General features: G+C 45.4%; 1 protein-coding gene across 1 annotated transcript; it reads left to right on the top strand.

Moving 5' to 3' along the window:
- The first annotated feature begins 356 nt into the window (after positions 1-356).
- On the top strand, positions 357-16,047 carry PSMD9 (proteasome 26S subunit, non-ATPase 9). The gene is made up of 6 exons (XM_086347595.1): positions 357-521; positions 3,994-4,096; positions 6,979-7,184; positions 9,212-9,313; positions 14,316-14,404; positions 14,730-16,047. The coding sequence occupies exons 1-6, from the start codon at positions 384-386 to the stop codon at positions 14,755-14,757; spliced, it is 666 nt and encodes a 221-aa protein (XP_086203721.1). The 5' UTR covers positions 357-383; the 3' UTR covers positions 14,758-16,047.
- Positions 16,048-16,113: the final 66 nt, after the last annotated feature.

Raw genomic sequence — 16,113 nt, 5'->3', positions numbered from 1 at the left:
TGTAGAGCTGAAATGGAGCGTCACGCACAGTGCGCTGCCTCATGCATACAGAAGGCGCTCAATACATAGCTGAATGAATGAGAAAAGAAAGTGAGTTAACTAGGGAGAGTTCTTCATGCCCTGGTCTGGGCCAGCGCTTGGGTGGGACTGGGAATCCACCCGTCTTCATACCTCCCCGCCAAGAGTTACCACAGGACCACGTGTTCCAGCAGGGTGTGGCTTCTGGTGACCACGCCCCACAGACAAAACCACACCTTTTTGCTTTTCCGGGCGCCAGCTAACAGCCGAGGTGTTTTGGCCCGCGCGGGAAGCCGTAGCTACAGTTTCCTCGGGCGTCCGCGGCCTGGAAACCAGCTATTCCAGATCCCGGGCAGACGTGCACAATGTCGGAGAAGGCAGGGAGTCAGAGCGGGGGCTCCCCGGAGGCCAGTGGCGTAACTGTCAGCGACGTTCAGGAACTGATACGGCGCAAGGAGGAGATCGAGGCCCAGATCAAAGCCAATTATGAAGTGCTGGAGAGCGTGAGTGTGGGACCTGGGCTCCCGGGCGGCCTGGGAGGCGCCGCAACGCATTCCTGACCCGGCCCCAGGCCGGGCAGTGAGGCAAATAACGTGAATAACTAGGAACGATTCGAATAGATGTTCTAGCAAGCATTTATGGAGCCCTCACTGGGAGCTGTGTTAAACGCTCGACATTGGTTAACGCATTTAATCCTCCCAACAATCTTTTGAGGTGCGTTCTATTATTTCCCCCATTTTAGGGATGGAGAAACAGACATTACTTAAACCTGCCTGAAATCACAGGACTAATACATTTGCAGAGGCAGGGTGATAATCATCTCTGTCATCAGTCGTTGTTGTACAGTTACCAGATGTCCTGTAACCACTTTACCTTAGAGCTTCTTAAACTTTAATGTGTATGCGAATCACCTGGCGATCTTGTTAAAATTCAGATTCTGGTGATGCACGGGTGTATGGGAACAGCTACTGCATTTCTGCAAATTCCCAGCGATGCTGATGCCACTGGTGTAAGAACGTAACAGGAAAGGCATATTATCCTTATTGTATAAGGAGGAAACTGGGGCCAAGAGTGGGGCAAACCCTTGCCTAGGGTCATGTACGTCGGAAGTGGCTGTGAGGGGGTTAGTTCTCAGGTCTCTCTGGCTCCGAAATGGATAGTTTTTCTTAAGCCATCTAGCATAAAACCACAAATCAATTTGCCGAGGAAGAGTAAATGAAATTACATTCTATATAGGGTGGATGAAGTGCAATGTAGGTGATGGTTATAAGATGAAGTATCATGTGGAGGCCAGGGTACCCTTTTACTGGGTGCTGACTGTGTGCCTGAAGGGAGCTGGTTTATGTGTATGCTATATCCTGGAATCCTCTTAACTGCTCTATGAAATTGGTATGTTACTCTGGGGTCAGAAAGCGGAAGTCACAAGGTGAAATTTAGATCTTATGACTAGGGAATCCAGAACCTGTGCTTTCAAGTGGTTTATGCCAGCTATTTCTCACACCTTAGTTATTTTTCTACTGCAGGCAGGATGCTGTGTCTGTATACCTCTTGTACTGTTCAATTCAGTTCAGTTCAGTCGCTCGGTTGTGTCCGACTCTTTGCAACCCCATGAATTGCAGCACGCCAGGCCTCCCTGCGGAGAAGGCAATGGAACCCCACTCCAGTACTCTTGCTTGGAAAATCCCATGGACGGAGGAGCCTGGTAGGCTGCAGTCCATGGGGTCGCTAAGAGTCAGACATGACTGAGCGACTTCACTCTCACTTTCATGCTTTGGAGAAGGAAATGGCAACCCACTGCAGTGTTCTTGCCTGGAGAATCCCAGGGACAAGGGAGCCTGATGGGCTGCCGTCTGTAGCGTCACATAGAGTCGGACATGACTGAAGCGACTTAGCAGCAGCAGCAGACTGCCAGGGAAGTTCAGAGTTGTACACTTTAAATGGGTGGATTGCATGGTGTATGAATTATATCTGAATAAAGCTGTTAAAAAAAATGGAGAGGCCCAGATATAACAAGTGATCTGGAGATAATATGAAGACCAACACCAGTTGGAGACTTTTTCCTTGACTACTGGAGGGTTGATGATAATTGGAAAGGGAATAAGTATTTTAGATTCAGGGTTATTAAATGCCTTGTATATGAGTTGCCAGTGGCCTGGGTCCCAACTTTGGAAACCAGTCTCTGATGCGGTATTGCCTTACTGCAATCAGGAAGGCCAGTCAACTCTTAATCATTGTGAGCAGACAGGAGGCAGATACAGATATTTAGCCCCTGGCACATTTATACCGTATCTATAAAGAGTCCTGGGTTAAGGGAGTATACAAGACCCCCTTCCCCATGAACAGAAACAGTAAGTGTAACCCAGAGGCTTTCAGAAAGAGAGGGAGAGACGTGAATGGAATCTCTCCTCTTGGAACCTGTGTACACTCAGCAGTTGGTTTCTGTGCTGATCATTACAGCCCTCATTTATTACTTTCTGTGTGTATTAGTTTCCTGGGGTCATCATAACAAATGATCACAAACTTGGTGGCTTAAAACAGCAGAAGTTTATCCTCTCTCAGTTGTGGAGACCAGCAGTGTGAAATGAGGAGTTGGTAGGTTTGATTCCTTCTGGAGCTCTTAGGGAGAAGCCATTCCCTACCTCTCTCCTAAATTCTGGTGGCTCTTGGCCATCCTTGGCTGGTGGCAGTGTCACTCTAATCCCTGCCTCTGTCTTCATGGCCTACTCTCTGCATCTCTCTGTCCCATCTTTCCCTCTCCTTTCTTTTATCAGGATACCCATCATTGGATGTAGGGGCCACCTGAAATCCAGGAAGATCTCTTGCGATCCTTCACTTAATTATATCTGCAAAGATCATTTTTCCAAATAAGGTCATGTTCACGTTCTCGGGGCTAGGACTGGGACATATCTTTTGGGGGCTGCTATTCAACACTCTGTGATTGTGTCTGGCACCGTGCTAAGCACCCTATGTAGGTCAATTAGTTAATTCTCAGAACAGGTGTGAAGTGAGGTGAGTGTCATTGTTCCCATTTTATAATTGAGGAAGCTGAGGCCCAGAGAGGTGGACATATTAACCAAGGACACCCAGCTTGTGTGTAGCCGAATTGAACTTGAAATCAAAGTCTGCAAAAACCCAGCTGTATGTCATATAATATGATTCATTGCTGTTGTGCACCATGCTCTGATTTAGGTAGGAAAAGACTTTAAAAATATGAAAATGGCAATTCCTTGGTGATGCAGTGGTTAGGACTCTGTGCTTTCACTGCCGAGGGCGTGAGTTTAGCCCCTCATTGGGGACTAAGATCCCACAAGCCATGCAGCACAGCTGAAAGAAACAAAACATGATAACAAATGTATTGTTTTCAATAGGGAATACATTGCCATGGTCAAAATTCAACATTTACAATAAGATATACGATGGAAAGTCTCTCTCCCTTCCCTGTCCCCAGCCACCCCTTTCCTCTACCCCAGATGGCAACTGGTAATATCAGTGTATCCTTCCAGGGATGAAAGGCCTGTTTGAAGGTCCCTTCAGATCTCTCTTTATTTTCAGGAGAACCAAAGTCCTGCCTCAGCTGGGTGCTCTTGGGGGTTTTTACCCACTTCTAACCTCCAAGGTCACCAGCCAGGTGTCAGCTGCCCATAGTAAGGAGGGTCTGGAGGAGTTGAGGTAGCAACTGGCCTTGAGGGTGATGCTCAAAGGAGTCGTTAGTTTTATCTGTACTGCTCTAATGTCAGAAAAGAGAGTGGGTCCACGCATTACTGGTGTTGTTAAAAGTCAGTTAAAAAATAGTGCCCACCTGCAAGGGCAGTGGTGGGAGGGCCTGGGAGAAGGCCTGGTCTGTGCGAAGTGATCAGTACATGGCCGCCGTGGTCACTGGCACCTTTATCACGACTGCAGAGGAGCAGTCAGGGGAAAGAGGGCTCGAGGACTTCATACCTGTAAAATCTTTCTGACCTTGTTTCTTCCCTCCAGCAAAAAGGCATCGGGATGAATGAGCCACTGGTGGACTGCGAGGGCTACCCCCGGGCAGATGTGGACCTGTACCAAGTCCGAACTGCAAGGCACAACATTGTCTGTGAGTGACCCTGGCTGGGGATGTTTCCCTACCTTGCAGCAGGAGGTGTATAGGGCACAAAGAAGTCACCAGTATTCCATATTACCTGCTTTCCTCTCTCTCCCTTGATGGGATCATCTCCTTGTCCCCATGGAGGGACTGAGAACTATGGGAATGGGATAGAGTCTAGGGGTATATAGTTATAGTCTCATTTTTCTTTTTTTTTTAAATCCTTTTTTTTTTTTTAATTTGTTTTATTTTTTGGCCTCACTATGTGGCATGTGGGATCTTAGTTCCCTGACCAGGGATCAAACCCATGCTCCCTGCATTGGAAGCATGGAGTCTTAACAACACTGGACCTCCAGGGAAGTCCTGTGGTTTCATTTTTCATTTACTTTTAGGAATCTTGCTTAATTGTGGAAACTTTTATTGCAGTAACAACAGAAACCCAAGGCAGATATGGCTTACAATCCCAATCAAATCAGTTACATGTAAGGAAGTATGTTTTGCTGTTAATTATAGTGACCCGACTATGGACACTCAAGCAGAAAATTGCTGAGTCCCTCAGTAAAGACATTTGGAGGTAGGCCATGCAGGGCTGGTCTTCAGAAACCCAGGCTCTGCCATCCTTAGGAAATCTTGTTCATCTTCAGGGTCACCATATCCATGTGGCAGGCAGGAAGAAAGGGAAGGAAGAAGGTAGGAAGGACACAAGCTCCTATGCCAGCTGGTACACCTCCTGTTAAAGATCTGTCCTGCAAGTCCCATGCCCACGTCCTGCATCAATTTCTGCTTTTCTCTTATAGGCTCCCCTGCCTGCAAGAAATGTACCCCACAATGGGCGTATTGCTATCTTAAATAAAATGTCTTATGTATATAGGTGTATATAGTGTGTCCCTGGAGAAGGAAATAGCAACCCACTCCAGTATTCTTGCCTGAGAGATCCCATGGACAGAGGAGGCTGGCAGGTTACAGTCCATGGGATTGTAAAGAGTTGAGCATGACTTAGCACCTAAACAACAGTATAGTATGTATGTGTGTATTTATTATCAAAGAACTAAGAGAGTGAATAGAGGTTGGGTAGTTTATTTGACTTCTGTTTCTGCTGTAACAAATCATCACATACGTAGTGGTTTAAAATGTCACACAAATTGGGACTTCCCTAGTGGTCCAGTGGTTAAGACTTTGCCTTCCAGTGCAGGGGGTGTGGGTTTGATCCCTGGTCGGGGAACTAAAATCTCACATGCCTTGTGGCCAAAAAAACCAAAACATAAAACATAAGCAATATTGTAACAAATTCAGTAAAGACTTTAAAAATGGCCCACATCAAAAAAAAAAAAATCTTAAAAAAGTCACAAATGTATTATCTTAAATTTCTAGAAGTGAGATGTCCACGTGGGTCTCACTATACTAAAATCAAGGTGTCAGCAGAGCTGTGTTCCCTCCGGAGAATTCATTTCTTTGTCTTTTCCAGCTTCTAAAAGCTGCCCACCTTCCTTGACTTGTAGCCCCTTCCATCTTCAAAGCCATTGGTCACTTCTCTCCAATTACTGAGTCTGTCATCACGTCTTTCTCTCATTCTCCTGCCTCCCTCTTTCACTGATAAAGATCCCTGTGATCACACTGGGCTACCACTTGAGTAATCCAGGATAGCCTCCCATCTCAGGACCCTTAACTTAATCCTACCTGTACAGCCTCCCTTGCCATGTCAAGTAGCAGATTCACAGGGTCTGGATTTAGGATGTGAACATTCTTCCTTGGGGCCACTTTTCATGCTCCTACAGCTAGGCAACCAATGATTTCTACAAGGGCCTATCAAATAGAAGGGAATTTATCATCTCATTACTCTTCCCACTTTTTAAAAAATTTAATTAGTTAACTTATTTTTGGCTGCAGTGTGTCTTTGTTGCTGCACTCGGGCTTTCTCTAGGGCTACTGTTCGTCGCAGTACACTGGCTTCTCACTGCAGTGGCTTCTCTTGTTGCCGAGCATGGGCTCTAGGGGCGTGGGCTTCAGTAGTTGTGGCAGACGGGCTCAATTGCCCCACGTCACGTGGAATCTTCCCAGACCAGGGATCAAACCCATGTCCCCAGCATTGGCAGGCGGGTTCTTAACCACTGGCCCACCAGGGAAGTCCTACTTTATCCCCTTGATGACTTCTGTTTTACCTATGTGAATCTTGACTCTATCTGCAGCATGCTTTGGTATAAGTTGTCTTTAGGTTAAAAAAAAAAGTTACCCAGATCCTAGCTACTCTGATGGACTGGCCTGCAGAGACAGCTTACTCGACTGTCGCGTTTGTTCCACACATTTTGAGTTAACTGGCAATACTGAAAAGAATCAGAGGACTTCATCCCCAAACTCCTGGTTTCCAGCTGTTCTCACTGTTGCCTCTCCCACGCTGAACACCACCAGTCACGTGTTGCTAGATGGGGCATCTTCTGGAAGCATTAAGAGAAAAGTGAGGTCCTCCTTGGCTCCAGCCTGCTTCACTTGGTCGCTTGCTCATGGCGCTGCTCGTTGTGTACGCTTGAGCTTGTGGCCATGGATTCGCTGGACGAGTCCCTCCTGCTCACCTTTCAGGCCTCCACTGAAATGGTGCTCCCTTTGGCAGGCCTTCCTTGATCTTCTAGACGAGCCAGGTCAGGGCCTGTGGGCGGGTCAGCCCACATCGTGGTCATCAGGTGTCACTGTAATCACTCATCCCTTGGCCGCTCTCTTTGCGGGACTGTAGGCTTCACGAGGGCAGCCCCTCTGTCTTGTTTGTAGATGAGTCCTCAGCGTCTGGCTCAACCTCTGGGATATAATAAGCACTCGTTAAATATTTAGTGAATGAATGTTGGGGGCACGTCTCATGTCCTCTGCTGTCTTTTCTTGGCCCCTGATATGATACTCTCCTTCAGGCCTGCAGAATGACCACAAGGCGGTGATGAAGCAGGTAGAAGACGCCCTGCACCAGCTGCATGCTCGCGACAAGGAGAAGCAGGCCCGGGACCTGGCGGAAGCCCACAGGGAGGCCCTGAGCCGCGACCAGAGCCAGGGCCTCAGCCCCGCTCAGGCCTTCGCCAAAGTGAACAGCATCAGCCCCGGCTCCCCCGCCAGCATCGCAGTAAGCCAGGGCTGACTCCTTGAGCCCACGCCCTGAGGGTGCCTTGAGGCTGGGGCACTGTGGACAGATAGACCCACACTGTCTCCAGGGCAGCAGACACCAGGGAGGGCCAGCAGGAGTGAGGCTGTGCTGCCCGCTCAAGGAGCCATGAGGGAAACCCTGGGCCACAAGGTGGAAGGCGATAGATGTCCCAAGAGAGGGAAGGAGGTGCTCTTCCTGGGCCTGATTCTCGCTGGGTGTTGAGTAACAGACGGGAGAGTGACAACAATAGCTGCCACGTACTGAGCCCTTGCTTTGCAACACGTGTCCTGCCAAGTGAGCTCGCCTGGTGTGTTTTGACAAGTTTTAACAGCTGTGATTGGGATATAGGTCACATGCCGTAACTTTTATCCATTTAAGGTACATATATGATTGAGTGGCTTTTGGTGTAGTAACAATTAGGAGTCAGATTTTAGAGTATTTTCATTATTCTGAAAAGAAACCAGTTAGGCATTACACCTCAACCCCCCATCTCCCTTAACCCCTGACACCCACCGGTCTGCTTTCTGTTTCTATGAATTTGCCTATTTTGGACACTTCATATACGAGTGAATGGAATCATACAATGTGTGGTCCTCTGTGTCTGGCTTCTCCGTCTTAGTATCGTGTTTTCAGGGTCTGTCCGTGTTGGAGCATGTATGTCAACTTCATTCCTTCTTCGTTTTCTAGAGCTTTTTATTGGAGAATAGTTGATTTATGGTGTTGTGTTAGTTTCAGGTGTATAGCAAAGTGAAGAAGTTATACATATACGTACATCCACTCCTTTTTGGATTCTTTTCCCAGAGAGGCCATTACAGAGTACTGAGTAGAGGTCCCTGTGCTGTACAGCAGGTTCTTATTAGTTATCTATTTTATATATAGTTGTGTATAATCTCCCAGTTTATCCCTCTCTCACCTTCATTCCTTTTTCTGAGTAGAGTGTGGTGTCTATACTCAATATCTATAGTATAGATCACACTTTGTTTATGCATTCATCAATTCGTTTCCATTTTCTGGCTATTATGAATAATGCCTCTGTGAACGTGACATACGGATTTTTATGTAGAGCTGCAATTAATGCTGAATTCCACAGCCACCCTCTGGAGTAGGTACCATTTCACCCATGGGGAAAAGCCTCAACCCCTGAAGTACTTTTTGCCAGGACACATAGCTTCTAGAAGGTGAAATTGGGCCCTGCCAGTCATCTTTAGTGATCGTAAGACCGTGAGTTACATGTTTTATCCACCACTGTGCACACAGCATCTGGTACAGAGTTGTCGTCAGCCCGTGACGAGTATTTGCAGAAGGGATGGAGGAACTGTGATCTGTGTTCTAGAACCACAGGGTCACTCTTGTCCTGGGTCAGCGTTGTGCCCCTGGCTGCTCGAATGGGGCCTTCTAGGGCAAATGTGTCTAAATGTTGACTCCTGAACAAAGTAAGCCAGATTAGCCTGCCACTCCTTGCCCTCGCACCTGGGTCAGGACCCCCAGAGAGCTTTGCCCCATGTTCCTCAAGGCCTGCAGCTTTCATCAGGCACTGGGCAGCTTTCATCAGGCACTGGGCAGACCTGGCCGGCCACCTTTTGCTCACTCTGTGCCTGGAGGAACCCCTGGAGGAGCTGGCCCAGTTATGCGCTGCCCCTCCCTGCCCAGTGTATCTAAATCCTAACCTCTTTGCTTCCTGCCTGCCATTCTTCTCGGTGGAAAACATGCTCATTAAAAAAAAAAATCAGAGTATAATTGCTTTACAGCGTTGTGTTTCTGTTGTACAATGAAGTGAATCAGCCATACGTATAACATATGTCCCCTCCCTCTAAAGCCTCCCTCCCATCCCAACTCCCATCCCACCCCTCTCGGTCACCGCAGACCGCCGAGCTAAGCTCCCTGTGCTGTACAGCAGATTCCCACTGAAAATGCGTGCATTAAGTTAGGACTGTCTGAGAGGGTGAAGAGCACCAGAAGCACACTGAAGCGCTCTCCTGACTTCCTGTTTTCTCTTCTCTCTTTAGGGTCTGCAAGTGGATGATGAGATTCTAGAGTTCGGCTCTGTGAACACCCAGAACTTCCAGTCGCTGCAGAACATCGGCAGTGTGGTCCAGCACAGCGAGGGGGTGAGCTGGAGGCTATGTGGTGTCTGGCCAGCGACCCTGGAACTGTCGGGGCAGGAGCTGTGGCCAGGGTGCGGCCAGCTGCCCTCAGGGGCTGTTACTCAAGCACAGTCCTTCCCGCACGGGGCCTTTACATGGGCTGTTCCCTCTGCCTAGAATGCTTATCCCCCTGATTTCTGGCAGGCATCGGGCCAAGAAGCAGTCGGCTAGTGTCGGTGCCCTGCTAGAGGTCAGGCCTTCATTTCCACACTGACTGACCCCTTCATTCAGGCTGTGCTTAGGTGAAAGTTTATAATTTTGATTTTTGTCAAACTCATTAGTTTTGCACTTTATGGCTTATATCTGCTTAAAGAAATTCTTCTAGTGCTTTTATTTTTTTTTAGCTTTTCTTTAATCCATCTGGCATGTATCTTTTATTATTTTTTTTTTATAACAGTTTGAGGTGCAATTTACATACCTTCCAGGTCACCCATTTAAAATGCATAATTCACTCATTTTTAGTCTGTTCGTAGAGTTGGGCATCCATCACCACAATCAGTTTTATTTATTTTTTAAATTTTTATTTATTTATTATTTTTTACAATCAATTTTAGAACATTTTCATCACCTCAGAAAGAAGCCTCATTCCCATTAGCAGTCACTCCCATTTTCCCCATACATACCAACCCCTGGCAGCCACTAAACTACTCTTTGTCTGTACAGTCTTGCTTGTTCTGGATATTTCATGTAAATAGGATCCTACAGTATGTGATTTATACTGTATATATATACACACACATATATGGTGTGATATATCTTATATATATACTAAGTGATATATATATATCATTTAATGTAGTGTTTTCAAGATTCATCCATGTTGTAGCATATGTCAATACTTCATTCCTTTTTATGACCAAATAGTACCCCGTTGTATGGGTAGGCCATACTTTATTTATCCATTCATTAGTTGATGAATATTCAGGTTGTTTCCACTTTGGGGGCATTATTATAGAGTAATACCTCTGTGAACATTCTATAGAAGTTTGTGTGTGCACATATGTTTTCATTTCTGTTGGATTCATAGTTCATCTGAAATTAATTTTTGTCAATGGTATGAAGCAGGGTCCCAGACATATTTTTTTTCCCCAAATGGATAGTAGTTGTTCCAGTATTGTGTATTGAAAAGTTAGTACTTTACCCACTCTTTTATATTGCCACATCTGTTATATAATTCTTATACGTGGGATTCTTTGTTTCTTTGGTCTATTTGTTTGGAACCTTTCTGGGGTTCCCTAGAATAAATCCATTTGTCCTGCTCTGCTTCCCTTTAACCCTTTGCCAGAGAAGGTGTATTGGTGAGTGAAAAAAATCACCCCAAAACTTCAGCAACTTGAAGCTTCAAGCATCTATTAGCTCATACAGTTTGGGGGTCAGGCAGTGTCCAGGAGTCGTGTAGCTGGGTGGTTTCGGTTCAGGGTCTCTAATGAGGTTGTGATCAAGATGTAAGCAGAGGTTGCCGTCATCTGAGGGCTTGACTGAGGTTAGAAAATCTGTGTCCAAGGTGCCTCATTCACATGGCTGTTAGCAGGAGACTTCAGTTCCTTAGCACATGGGCCTCTCACAGTGCTGCTCGCGTGCCCCCACAGCCTGGCAGCTGGCTTCTCCAGAGTGGGCAGTCCAGGTGAGAGCAGAGAGCCGACAGCAGCACCTTCTCTGACTCGGTCTCTGAAGATTCACACTGTCAGTTCCACTGTCTTCTATTTGTTAGAAGCAGCTAAGTCCAGTCCTCACTCAAAAGGAAAGGAATTAGGCTTTAACTCTAGAAGGAAAGAATTTCGAAGCATTTATTTATCATTGTGGCATTATACCTTTGTCATCTCTTTACTGTCCCATCATCATCTTAGTGAGGTTTCTAGAGATGACACATTGTGTTATTTTTACCAAAGTCTATTTTTCACTCCTTCTTCCCCACCCCACCTCCCCAGCTTGCTAGGGTGTTAGAGTTTACTCATGTTTCTTGGGTACCTTGCTGCATGTGACAATACTTTTAAACTTTGTAGTTATCTGGGCTCATTGTTACTGCTTTGTGTTGTAAATGTGTCTCTTTTTTTTGCCTCCTGGAAGAGGTAATACTTACTAATGGCAAAAACAGAAGGAAAAAACAGTGAGAAACCTCCCTCTCCTCCAGGTTCATTTCCTTTCCTCCAAAGGCAGCTGCTTTCCAGCTGTGTGTCCTTCCAGGGACGGGTTCTTTGTGCATTGGTGTTCAGAGCTACTGGGTGCTTTGATTAAGTTAAGGCCTAATGTACCCACAGCAGAATTCACCCTTTTCAGTGTATAGTACTGTGAGTTTTGACAACTGTATGTGTATGTAAATATCACCAAATGAAGATACATCGCAGTTCCGCAACCCAAAACGGCCTCATCCTTTTGTAGTTAACTTCTCCCCATGCCTCATCCCCAGGAAACCACGGATCTCTGCTCCACTCCTGTGGCTTTACCTTTTCCAAAATGTATAAGTGAAACTGCATAGTGTAAAGCCCTTTAAGGGACTTCCCTGGCAGTCTAGTGGTTAAGACTCTGTGCGTCCATTGCACGGGGTGCAGGTTCAATCCCTGGTCAGGGAACTGAGACCCTGCGTGCCATGTGGCACGGCTGAAAAAAAGTCCTGTAAGTCTGGTACTTTCACGCAGCGTCCTGCATCTGCGGTTCTTCCAAGCTGGCATGTGCACTGTAGTTCATCCCTTTTCACCACTGAGTAGTAATCCGTTGCGTAATGACCCCCAGACTCTTCATCCATTTTCCCAGCGTGGGACATTTAGGTTGTTTCCACTTTTTGGTGGTTACTCATAATAGCTACTGGTTTCTAATCTGTCTCTTCTAGTTAGATATAGTCTTAGGCTATTTATAGCTAAAAGATCTGTTTTTGTTAACACTGAGGTGTAATTGACATATAACATTATATGAATATTATTTTCAGGTGTAAAACATAATAATCCAATGTTTGTATATATTGGGAAATGATTGCCACAATAAGTATAGTTAACATCTGTCACCATACATAGTAGTTACAGGGTTTTTTTGTGTGTGTGATGTGCACTTTTAAGATTTACTCTCTTAGCAACTTTCAGATATCCAAGAGAGTATTACTATATTCCATATTGCACAGCATGGTTACTCTAGTTAATAATACTGCATGAGTCCTTTTTTACAAAGGCAGTCATTGAACATTTTGTAAGAAATTTCATTCTTTAAAATGAAATTTCCTGGGGAATTCCAATATATCAAACAGATAAGTTGAACTGCTGGGATGGGCTAGAGGTGGGTGGGGGCAGTCTCACACTCTCAGGGCCCTGGGTCCTCCTAGAACCAGAGCTCAGAATCACGGATCTGGGTTTCCATGGTCTGCTCTGTGAATTGGAAAAAAAAATCTTTTTTTAACCCCATAGCATTTTATTGTTAGACATTTAGGGAGTTTCCAATTTTATGGAAACTTGGAAATTAACACCCTTGTAGACAAATCTCTGTTTCTGTAGATAAGTTTTTAAAGGTGAGTTTCTGGATCAAATGCATGTATTTTCAAAGGAAAAAAAATCTTAAAACAATATTTCTTTATAATAAAAATAGTGTGTATTCAACCATAAGAAAAGAATGGTGTACTGATAGGCTGTAACAGTAACAGTCCTTGAAGGGATTTGTGCTAAGTGGAAGAAGCCAGACACAAGGGCCACATATTTTAGAATTCCATTTATATGAAATGTTCAGAAGAGGCAAATCTATAGAGACAGAAAGTAGAGAGGTGGTTTCCAGGGGTTGGGGAGGAGGGACTGGAGAGTGGTTGCTAATGAGCACGGGGTACCTTTTTGGGTGATGGACATACTCTGAAATTAGGTGGTGATGGTTGGACAAATCTCTGAATATACTAAAACCCACTGAATTGTATACTTTATTATTTTTAAAAATATGTATTTATTTATTTGGCTGCACTGAGTCTTAGTTGCGGCCACCTGGGATCTTTGTTGCGGCATGCAGGATCTAGTTCCCTGCCAGGGATCGAACCCAAGCTCCCTGCATTGGGAATGAGGAGTCTTAACCACTGGACCACGAGGGAAGTCTCAAAATTTCTATTATTTTTAATTGAAGGAGAGGTGATTTTTTTTTTTTAATTAATTAATTTATTTAGCTGCCTGGGGTCTTAGTTGTGACACATGGGGACTTTGTTGCAGAGCACAGGCTCTGTAGTTTCAGCGAGCAGCCTTAGCTGCCACGCAGCATGTGGGAACTTGCTTCCCCAACCAGACATTGAACCCATGTCCCCTGCATTGTAAGGCAGATTCTTAACCACCGGACCCCCAGGGAAGTCCCTGAAGTATATAGTTGATTTATAACATATGGGACCTTTTAGGACATATATTCAGATGGATTCATGCTTCACTGGTTTTGTTTTATTTTTACTAAACCTACTTATTCACTGCACTATATTTAAACAATACCTTATTGAGGGGTATTTTGGGTGTTTTCAGTTTTTGAAATTTTTGAACAGTCCGGGATGAATGCTTTGTTTATTTATCATCTTGTCCTTTTGCAAAAGATATCTTTAAAAGATACCTTTTAAAGATTTTGCTGCTGTTGGGGAGGCATGTTTCTCCAGGAGGATGGTACCAAATCTGTAGCCCCATTGGCTCCCCCCAGAGTGCCATGTCCCCCACATTCTCGCCAGTTGCAGAAATTATGTCTAGAATAAGCATCCTGGGACTTCCCTGGTGGTCCAGTGGCTAAGACTCTGTACTCCCAATGCAGGGGGCCCAGGTTCCATCACTGGTCAGGCAACTAGATCCCACATCTTGGCACAGCCAAATAAATAAATAAAAGGAATTTTTTTTTTTTAAGCCTCTTTACCAATCTGGTGGGCAAAAACCAAAAAACCGTTCCTCCCACCCAACCCCAGTATCTCAGCCTTCTAGCCTGAATCTCTTTGAATGCTAAGGAGGCTGAACATAAAATGAGTTTATTTTCCTTTCAGAAGCCCCTGAATGTGACAGTGATGCGCAGAGGGGAGAAACACCAGCTTAGACTCGTGCCAACACGCTGGGCGGGAAAAGGACTGCTGGGGTAAAGTATCTGTGTCCATTCACACTGCAATGTCCGTCGCATGCTTGTTAGACATAAAGCTGTAGGCAGGAGGTGGGGTCTTTGGGGAAGGAGGGAATTTCCAGATTACCTGTAGCAACTCATGATGAATCTTTTTGGCAGGATTGAGATTGCAGGTGTGGAGATGAAGGGAGCCCTGGTCACTCTGGGTCTTTCATTAACTGGGTGTTTGTGTTGAATGAACGGGAAAGCACGTAGGTGAAGAGCTCAGAAGGGATCACTTCTGATCTTCCTGAATGGAGCCACCAAACTTACATACTGTTTTCTTTTCTTTTTTTTCTTCCAGCTGCAACATTATTCCATTGCAAAGATGACTGTCCCTGAGGAATGGAAACAGGAAAGCATCTTGCTTTGCCCCAGACCTGGGTCCAGTGGGCATTTCCTCCTCTTCTTCTCTGCCTGAAGCTCAAGGATCTCAAAGAGACTGGACGCCTGAACTTCGAGGTGGTGGAAACGCTGTGGCCTCTCAGTTCAATCTCTCGGGACTAAGGCATTGTTAAAAACTTGATTTGTGTTTAGCATCTCTTGCAGCTTAGGCTGTGACCCGAAATGAGACTCCTCTGGATGGTGAGGAAGTGGGCGGGAGTTATTCTGGCAGGTGCTAATGTGACTTTATTCTTCTAGAAATCTTTTGTTTTCCTCAAATAAACCCAGTTTTACAGTATTGATATGATCATGTTATCACCCCAGTTGAATTTCCTATGAACCTCTCAAACCAAAGCTCGGACAGGAGTTAGAGCCTCCTCATAGAAAGTTGGGCAGAACAAATCAACAGTTGTGCTGAGTTTGACTAACAATATCTCTGGAACATGATTCTTTAGTGAGTGAGGTTTCCAAACACTCAGGCTGCACCATCTGCTTTTGCATTGCAGCATTGCTGCTCTGGCTACAGAAATTGCATCCTCAGCATTTGGATCTCCAGGGCCACAGCTCCCTCTAACGGAAGCCAGGAAGCACGCCTGGTGCTTTCCGTAACCCACCTGAGAGCAGAAAGGTCCTTTTCTGGAATAAAAGACCCTGCAAATTAGCCTCTGATGACTTTCATAATTGAACCTCCTAAGGTGTGTTGACATTACTGTTGAGAATCAGCGGGGTGTGCAGACCTGGCTTCTTGAAAATGCTGATTCCTCCTGCCTGCCTTTTATTTTCTTTCTTGAACATGGCAACGTGAGTTTAAGTGATACTTAGTGACTCCCTGTTTACTTTCCTTCTCTCGTCATCGTATTACAATGCTGTGACTCCACAGTTTCTGCTAGACCACCTTCTGTTTCAGAGGGCATTGGCACATTCTGCTGAACACATGCTCCGGTTCCTCAGGGCTGGATTTGCTTGGCTTGGATACAGATACCAGGTCGTCCTGACAGGAGTCAGTACTGGGTGTGCTCCTATCCATGGGCTCTCATGCTCAGCTGGAAAGACCTCCGATTGAGTACGTGCCCCAAACCATGTACCCTAGCCAAACTTCCACTTGGATTTGCCCCCCTTGTAGTTACAGATGTGCTGTGTTTACCAGTGTTTGCTGTTTAAATTGTTTTTTTCTAATTCCATGTGTTTTCCAATCTCTTTTTATAAACCCTAGACTATAATAAACACGGTTTGTCCCATCCAGTAATCCCTTTTATTTTTTTGAGATGTGTGTATATGAAGATCCCCTGGAGTAGAAAAAATGG

Source organism: Bos grunniens, chromosome 17, assembly GCF_055505025.1.
Source record: "Bos grunniens cultivar Pamir isolate PY7600 chromosome 17, Bosgru_T2T1.0, whole genome shotgun sequence".
In the NCBI taxonomy this organism is placed as follows: domain Eukaryota; kingdom Metazoa; phylum Chordata; class Mammalia; order Artiodactyla; family Bovidae; genus Bos; species Bos grunniens.
Note: the sequence above shows the minus strand (reverse complement) of the source record. Positions and strands in the feature narration are given on the sequence as shown.